This window comes from Oncorhynchus gorbuscha, linkage group LG09 (assembly GCF_021184085.1).
Source record: "Oncorhynchus gorbuscha isolate QuinsamMale2020 ecotype Even-year linkage group LG09, OgorEven_v1.0, whole genome shotgun sequence".
In the NCBI taxonomy this organism is placed as follows: domain Eukaryota; kingdom Metazoa; phylum Chordata; class Actinopteri; order Salmoniformes; family Salmonidae; genus Oncorhynchus; species Oncorhynchus gorbuscha.
This window is the reverse complement of record NC_060181.1, coordinates 34,088,306-34,097,780: the sequence shown is the minus strand read 5'-3', so window position 1 is coordinate 34,097,780 and position 9,475 is coordinate 34,088,306. Positions and strand designations below refer to the sequence as shown.

The 9,475-nt window shown below is 42.1% G+C and overlaps 1 protein-coding gene across 1 annotated transcript; it reads left to right on the top strand.

Annotated features, from left to right (window-relative positions):
- Positions 1-2,059: 2,059 nt before the first annotated feature.
- Positions 2,060-9,090, top strand: si:dkey-266f7.9 (uncharacterized protein LOC100006223 homolog). The gene is made up of 4 exons (XM_046360894.1): positions 2,060-2,250; positions 7,278-7,371; positions 7,610-8,180; positions 8,259-9,090. Exons 1-4 carry the CDS (start codon positions 2,112-2,114, stop codon positions 8,523-8,525), a joined length of 1,071 nt encoding a protein of 356 aa, XP_046216850.1. The 5' UTR covers positions 2,060-2,111; the 3' UTR covers positions 8,526-9,090.
- Positions 9,091-9,475: the final 385 nt, after the last annotated feature.

The following is a 9,475-nucleotide window of genomic DNA, read 5'->3' as shown; positions in this document are numbered from 1 at the left end:
TCACACCTGAACAAAAGGAACACCTATGTGAAAATGCTATTCATTGACTAGAGCTTTGTGTTCAACACCATAGTGCCCTCAAAGCTCATCACTAAGCTAAGGACCCCAGGACTACACACCCCACGCGGCAACTGGATCCTGGACTTCCTGACGGGCTGCCCCCAGATGGTAAGGGTACTTACTCCCTGTTCACTCATGACCGCACGGCCTGGCAAGACTCCAACGCCATCTTTAAGTTTGCCAATGACACAACAGTGGTAGGCCTGATCACCAACAACGACGAGACAGCATATAGGGAGGAGGTCAGAGACCTGGCTGTGTGGTGCCAGGACAACAACCTCGCCCTCAACGTGATCAAAACTAAGGAGATGATTGTGGACTACAGGAAAAGGAGGACCGAGCACACCCCCATTCTCATCGACGGGGCTGCAGTGGAGCAGGTTGAGAGCTTCAAGTTCCTTGGTGTCCACAAACTAACATGGTCCCAGCACACCATGACAGTCATGAAGAGGGCACGACAAAACCTATTCCCTCTCAGGAGACTGAAAAGATTTGGCATGGGTCCTCAGATCCTCAAAAGGTTTTACAGTTGCACCATCGAGAGCATCCTGACTGGTTGCATCACTGCCTCGTACTCGGCCTACGACCGCAAGACACTACAGAGGGTAGTGTGTACAGCCCAGTACATCACTGGGACCAAGCTTCCTGCCATCCAGGACCTCTATACCAGGCGGTGTCAGATGAAGGCCCTAACAATTGTCAAAGACTCCAGCCACTCTAGTCACAGACTGTTCTCTCTGCTTCCGCACGGCAAGCGGTACCGAAGTCTAGTTCCAAGAGGCTTCTAAACAGCTTCTTCCCCCAAGCCGTAAGACTACTGAACATCTAATCAAATGGCTACCCAGACTACTTGCATTGCCCCCTCTTTTACGCTGCTGCTACTCTCTGTTATTATCTATGCATAAGTCAGTTAAATAACACTACCCACATGTATATATTACCTCAATTACCTCAACTTACCGGTCCCCGGTGTTTCTTAGTTTTTCAGGTATTTTTCTTAAAACTGCATTGTTGGTAAAGGGCTTGTAAGTAAGCATTTCACTGTAAGGTCTACACCTGCTGTATTCGGCGCATGTGACAAATAAAATTTGATTAGATTTTCTGAACAGTATGTTTGTAATATAACATTTTGTGAGATTAACCATATTGAATTATTATTGTAATTGCGCACACATTGAAGTGAGACATGCACATACCCCAATGATCTGTTTCTGGTGACTGGGATGAATGCAGGAACAGATTTCAGGAGCAGGACAAGACACCCTCTTTTTGACTGATGACTGACATAAGGGCATGTACGTGATAGGTAGGTCTATCTGGCTTATATGATTATGATGGTCATAATGTTTCTTGACAGTGTCATAAAGTGCATTTTCTACAAGTTATTTAATGATGAAACAAACATAACTGTGGAGAATTAATTATAACAACAACAAAGGACTTAAGAAACCAACTTTTAAACAAAAGAAAACTTCTTGGTAGGGAAAAAACACTTTTCAAAAATGTGGGTTTGACACTCCTTTGTAGGTGTCATAACCAATCATAAAATAACGCAATATATGTCACAACATATATGCGTCATGACAGTGTTATGACCATATTGTGACAGGTTATGACAGCTGCTATGACATATTATGACATGGTTATGACCGTCTCATAACGTGTTGTCACGCTGTGCATCAAGTAAAGTGTTACCAAAAAGTTAATATTCACTTAATATATTTCTATTTGTCACTAAGGCACAGTTAATATCACACAAGCACAGCAAACATACGACAATGTGACGTTTTATGGTTACGCAGTTGCCTGGGTGGTTATGAATTACGTGTGTGTGTGTGTGTGTGTGTGTGTGTGTGTGTGTGTGTGTGTGTGTGTGTGTGTGTGTGTGTGTGTGTGTGTGTGTGTGTGTGTGTGTGTGTGTGTGTGTGTGTGTGTGTGTGTGTGTGTGTGTGTGCACGCCGAACAGTCGGTCTGAAACAACAGTGGCGTGATCGGTCAAGCGAGCGAGCGCCCCCCTCTCACACACTGATGTTGAACCCACATAGCTTTCCATGGGATCTGCTACATCAACATCCCCCATCAACATGCCCCCTCACTCGTTCACTCAGTCCGTCTCTGTCTCTCTCTTGCTCGCTGTCCTCCTTTGGCTGCAGGGTTGTCAGGCCGAAGACTCACACCTTTTGGGTTCAGGTAACAAGGGCATTGATACTGTGGTGGCTAGAATGGAGGAACTCATGTTTGGATCTGGGCTTAGAAAGGTTTAGCCTGCCATAGAAATTCCTTGTGGGGTGAACTGGGTTCACATCAAATTCATCCATTGCCTGCACTTTGCCCATATCACTGCCAACTTTTTCATGGGTTTGCTTGCTTTTATTACGCCTACTGTACATCTGTGCTGTTTTTGAGCAACATGCAATTGCATCCTAGGTTTATATTATCTTTAAGTCTGGTTTTGAGGTTAAACATGTTTTTGAAAAGGAGGATATATTAATTTAGGGATCATCTAGGAAATCACTCTGCGGTCAACTCTGACAAAGCAAGTAATAACTGAAAATAAACTACTGTAAGTTAAAACAAATCTATAAGCACAGGTATTAAAATAGGTAACAAGTGACAAATAATTTAAACTAGCACAGTCAGCATAAGAAATAAAGTTGTTATGTTTCTATTTATGCAACTTAAGTTTGATAAGAGTTAGATAATCAATAGTGTGATCTTTAACTTTTACAGAACCTTTACCTTTTGTGGTGGGAAAGCTACTCTAGGTTTCACCTGTGTCCACAAGTGCATACGGTATACAGTGCCTTCAGAAAGTATTCACACCACTTTCATTTTCCCACATTTTTTTGTGTTACAGCCTGAATTTAAAATGGATTACCTTTAGATGTTGTGTTACTGATCTAAACCCTATACCATATCATTTCAAAGTGAAATTTTCTTTGTAGAACATATTTTAAATTATTATTATAATTTTTCTACGCTGAAATGTCTTGAGTCAGTACGTATTCAACCCGTTTGTTATGTCAAGCTTAAATAAGTTCAGGTGTAAAAATGTGCTTAACAAATTGCATAATAAGTTGCATGGACTCATTCCGTGTTCAATAATAGTGGTTAACATGATTTTTGAATGACTACCCCATCTCTGTACTCCACACATGCAATTATATGTAAGGTTCCTCAATTGAGTAGTGCATTTCATGTTCAGATCCAACCACAAAGACCAGGAAGGTTTTTCAATCGCTTGCAAAGAAGGGCACCAATTGGTAGATGGGTGAACAAAATAAAAAATAAGCACATATTGAATATCCGTTTGAGCATGGTGAAGCAAGTCATTAGGCTTTGGATGGTGTACCAATACACCCAGTCACTGCAAAGATTCAGGCATTCTTCTTAACTCAGTTTCTGGAGAGATTTCATGGGATTTCATCATGAGGCCAATTGTCATATTAAAACATCTTGAGTTTGAGAAAACCGGGGATGGATCAACAACATAGTTACTCCACAATACTAACCTAAATGGCAGAGTGAAACGAAGGAAGCCTGTAAAGAAAAACAAAAATGTCAAAACATGCATCCTGTTAAGTTATACTGGAAAAACAATTGCTAAGAAATTCACTTTTTTGTCCTGAATACAAAACGTTATGTTTGGGGCAGATCCAACACATCACTGAGTGCCACTTCTCATATTTTAAAGTGTTGTGGGGCTGCATCATGTTATGGGTATGCTTATCATCAGCATGGACTAGTTGTTTGGGGGGATAAAACAAAACGGAATACATGTAGGTAGGCTCGTGTCACTGGGCAGCTCTCGGCTGTGCTTCCCTTTGTAGTCTGTAGTAGCACAAGCAAAATCCAAGAGGAAAACCTAGTACAGTCTGCTTTCCAACCTTTCAGAAGGACAATAACCTAAAACACAAGGCCAAATCTACACTGATGTACCAAATAGTTAGATACTACTGCATTGTTGGAGCTAGGAACACAAGCATTTAGCTACACCCGCAATAACATCTGCTATATATGTGTAAGTGACCAATAAAATTTGATTTGATGTTGCTTACCAAGACGACATTGAATGTTCATGAGTGGTCGAGTTACAGTTTTGACTTAAATTGGCTTGAAAATCTATGGAAAGACTTGAAAATGGCTTTCTAGCAATGATCAACAATCAACTTGACAAAGCTTGAAGAATTTAAAAAAGAATAATGTGCAAATATTGTACAATCCAAGTGTGCAAACCTCTTAGAGACCTCTTTAGAGACCCCAAAAGACTCACAACTGTAATCACTAAAGGTACTTCTACAAAGTATTGACACAGGGATGTGAATACTTATGTAAATGAGATATTTATGTATTCCATTTACAATAGACTTGCAAAAATTTCTAAAAACATATCTTTACTTGGTCATTATGGGGTATAGTGTGTGGGTGAGAGAAAAAAAACTATTTAATCCATTTTGAATTCAGGCTGTAACACAACAAAAAGTGGAATACGTAAAGGGGTATGAATACTTTCTGAAGGCACTGTAGTTCCAATTGAGATAACCACCTGACCTCCTCCCCAAAAAAGCAGAAAAACATGTATCTGTTGGCATTTGCGCCTCTTACGAAAAACAAAAGAGCAACAGGCTGACAATAAGTTGCTTGTGTTGATTTCAGACAACAGGTTTTGTTAACATTTTCTAATAACTTTCATGAATAAGCATTCATAAACCCCTTAATAGTTGACATGCTATTGATACAATTTATTTAATAAATAATGGCATTGTTTTAAATGTAACAAAATGCTTAAATCAATTCAATCCATTCCTCAGTAGATGGAATAACTTCCCAGTTGCTTTAACCAGCAGAATATCTATTGTCAAATGAGTCTACTGCCACGGCTGAATTTCTGTAGTTCAATGCTTCCCATTGCTCCCCCTTCTGGCTATTGGGACAAACTACATAGTGTGGTCTCTAAATGTATATGGAAAGGTAAGCAATCCTGGCTAAAATTAACAAACTTTCAAGGGAAAGACGTACCAAACTTTAAATTGTATTTATAAATTTAAATTGTATTTCCAGCTACTAGAGCTTCGTCCCATCCTAAATTGGTTTAGACATGATTCTACCGCTCCCTGGCTGAGTATAGAGAGACATATGGTGTCTCCTATTGCCCTGGAAGAGATGGTCTTCCCTCATATATCCCTTGAACAATGTAAATGTCACGGATCACTCCGGAACTGTCATTACGCACACCTGGTCCCTATTCCCATTTGATTAGTAATTGTATAAGTGTGGCCTTTGTTCACCATTGTCCTTTCGATTATTGTTCCAATGTCCGTTGGTTCGTGTGAGTACCTGTGCTGTATTGTTTTGGCTTTCGTGTAATGTGCAGATGATTACGGGTTTCGTCCCGTGTGATAATCATTGTGCGATTGTGTATTTATTCGAGGTATTCCTCACTCTTTTGTTTGGGTCTCAACCCTATGTTTTGTATACGTGTTTGTTTGGTCTTCGTCCCGTGCCATTCCTACGCATGTCTCCTGATCCTTTATACCGCCGTGACATTATACTACGCTTTGGTCCTATTATTGCTCACACAATCTCTATCTGGCGCAAAATTGAAAACAAAGGAAATGGGAATCAAAATGGCATACCCATACTCCAATATTTCAATAATGACGTGTGATCTGGAGGGCAGCCTTTTGCATCCCCCCCCCCAATGGTCCAAATGTGGAATCTGTTCCCTAGCCAATATCATGGACAGTAATGGTTTGAGAAGATTCACAGATTTGAAGGATCCATACACAATACCAGGCAACTCCTTTTTTCAATATTTACAATTTAGATCAGCTATGCTGGCCTATGGAGTCTCTTGGGAAACCCAACTACCAAACCATCCAATGATGGGATTTATAAATGAATTGTTATGCAGGTGAGTGAGGACCCAAAAGCGACTTAACAGAAACTGAGTTTATTAAAGTCCAAACAGGGAAAACATAATCCTCAATCTTTACAGGAGATGTCCAAACAGGGAAAACATAAATCCTCTAGTTGTTGAGGAGAATTGCAGGACAAGCGGCAACAGACTGCAGGTCCCTTCGGGTAGGCGCGGGCCGTAGCGGACAGAGACACCTGCTCACACGCAGCATCTGAAGAAAAGGCAAAACATGACAGGACGGAACAAGGGCAAAGCAAACAAGAATCCGACAAGGACAGAGGCAGAAACCGAGAGAGAAATAGAGACCTAATCAGAGGGCAAAATAGGGGACAGGTGTGAGAGAGTAAACGAGGTCGTTAGGAGAATGAGGAACAGCTGGGAGCAGGAACGGAACGATAGAGAGAGAGAGGGATAGAGAGAGAGAAATAAACCTAATACGACCAGCAGGGGGAAACGAAGAGAAGAGAAAGCACAGGGACAAGACATGACAATACAATACATGACATGAATGATCTGGGCTCCCGAAAGGACTGATCTCTATAAACAACTTTGGGAAAGCTCATATTCTGAACTAGCCATTAACAAAGTATGGTCGACAGATATCATTGAATCTGAACAACCCTAATATGAAACAATATGACCTTGGTATCTGTATTTATCTCTATTTAACACCAAGGAAATGTTTTACGGTGAAATTGTCCCCAACTGTTCACTCTGTCCCCTGAATCAGGTAGGCACATTCCTTCATATGATGTGGGAGTGCCCTGCAGTTAGTTGCTTCTGGGGCAAAGTTACTAAATGTATTTTAAAATGCATCATCGTAAATATTCAATGCTTTGCATCTATGTTACTTAATAATGAGAGCGCAAAAATATATGTTGGCTCTTAGATGGCAATTACCTCACTCTCTCCCAGTTCACCAGTGGATACCGTTACTATTAGAACTGATAACATTAGAATTATCGACAGCGAAAATGAATGGTGCTGCTAGTCAAGGAATAATTGAGGCCTGGACAAATGTACCTAATTCTGTAAAATAATGATGTCAATGATCTTTTCTTGTTTATACTGAATTTACCATTACTTAAAACTCCGTATTTCTTGCTTGCATTTTTCTTGTGACAGCCCACGGGTAGATTTTATATAAACTGATTATAATGGAAATGGATATTGTACCTGTAACCCCCAAAACCAAAAATGACAAAACAATTCCTGTATCACTGCTATTCTAAAAGTGAAGCGTCAAACAATTTCCCAGAGATTCATCTGTGCTTCCTTTCCTTGCCCCCAAACTTAGTCCCCATTAATATAACTGAAGAATCAGACATGGCAAGCACCAAAGGAGTCCCCAGGATGGGGAAGATACTTATTGAGCTGATGACCCTACTGGGGTGAGTATCTTATTTCAAAGGTAGTCCGGGGTTGTGTCTCAATATTCTTGAATAGTTTAAGGAGACTCAGTCTTCTTTCCTTCATTCGCACTAATCTGAATGACTGGAGAGGACAGAACAATATAGAAGAGGCCAATCTAAGATTTATGTAGTTATGAAGCAAAGGAGATAGTGTATGAGTAATATAATTACCTAGCTTTGGGATTAAGTATTGACCTTTGATCTAATTACCCACCAGGGCTGTTGGTTTGAGCAACAGCGCTATCCAGAGGCCTGACTATGACGACACTGCGGCCCCCGAGTTCCTCAACCCCTCCTGGATGGCGGACCTCCCGGACAGCCGCCCGCTGTCCGAGGTCACCATGCCTGGCACCCACAACACCATGGCCATCTACGGCGGCGCCTTGGCCGAGTGCCAGTCCTGGAGCCTGGCGTCACAGTTGCGTGCCGGTGTGCGCTTCCTGGACGTTCGTGTGCGCCATGTGCGTGGCAACCTCACCATCCACCACGGCGTGTCCTACCAGCGGGCGCACTTCGGTGACGTGCTGGAGGGCGTGGCTGACTTCCTACGTGAGTACCCCAGCGAGATGGTGCTGATGAGGCTCAAGGAGGAGTTCAGTGAGACCTTTGACATCTATGGGGCGGTGGTCGGCTACATTCACCTTTACGCCGATTGGGACCTGCTGTGGCACAGTCGACTCATGCCAACTGTGGGACAGGTGAGAGGGAAGCTCATTGTCCTCCAGGACTTTGGCGGACCTGACCTCGGCATGCGCTACGGCTCCCTGGACATTGCAGACGACTGGAAGGTAAGGAGACGGTCATTTTGAAAATTAAATTGTGGCTAAACATTTTTGTTGAGTCTCATATGCTTGTTGTCTCCTCAGGTCCCCACCCTCCTGCATGTGGCTGAGAAATGGCAAAGTGTGCACGAACACCTGGAGGCTGCCCCTGTTGGCAACAAGGCCTATATCTTTCTCACCTATGGCAGCGGAGCGGGCATCTTTGCCTACCCCAACGCCATCGCCCAGCGAATCAATGCCCGCCTATACGACTACCTGATGGCACTGATAGGACAGAACAGGCGCTTCGGAATCATCACCATGGATTTCCCCGCCTCTCCCCTCCTTCAAATGATCATCAACTTCAACTGAGAGAGAGGTCCCTCATCTACTAAGCCTGCTACCATACAATCAACATAGATACTCTCAAATTAAAATTGTTGGGACACTACATGATGATTGGGAGTCCAATTTGCTCATTGTACGCTTATTTTCACTATACCTTGCTACTTAAGTAAGCAGTTGTTTATTGGTGAGGTTCGTCATCGCTCTTGACTTTCCAACAAGCGGGCAAAACTGGTTGCAATGATGTCAGACTGATATATTTTCTGATGTCATGGTCAGGTTGTGTACTAACTGTAAAAGGAAGTAAGACATCATAAATTGGTTATCATCTGGTCCCCACAACCAGAAAACCAGATACAACTAGAAAATAAAATTGTTAAGATGTCCGATAGCTAATTTTGACCGCTGGCCAGGTGATCAAGGACGAGTCGCAATTCTAATTTGTGTAGCACCTCATCAAGAAAAGAACTATAGGAATTGACTATCACTATTTGAAAGGGCTAGTTCACTCCAAAATCTAAGTTTTCCAGATATGTTTGGACTTCAAAAGTTGTCTGTCGAGATTAATCTATGTCCCACACCATCTGTTGTGTAAATCTGCTCAGTCAAAACTGTTCGCTGCTCTGGCTCCCCAATGGTGGAACAAACTCCCTCACGACGCCAGGACAGCGGAGTCAATCACCACCTTCCGGAGACACCTGAAACCCCACCTCTTTAAGGAATACCTAGGATAGGATAAAGTAATCCTTCTCACCCCCCTTAAAATATTTAGATGCACTATTGTAAAGTGGTTGTTCCACTGGATGTCATAAGGTGAATGCACCAATTTGTAAGTCGCTCTGGATAAGAGCGTCTGCTAAATGACTTAAATGTAAATGTTAAATGTAAATCCAGCTACAGCTCTAGTATGCCTATGGTGCCCATCTTTCTCATTCATATTGGGATTGATGCGTATAGCTGGACCTACACAACAGTAG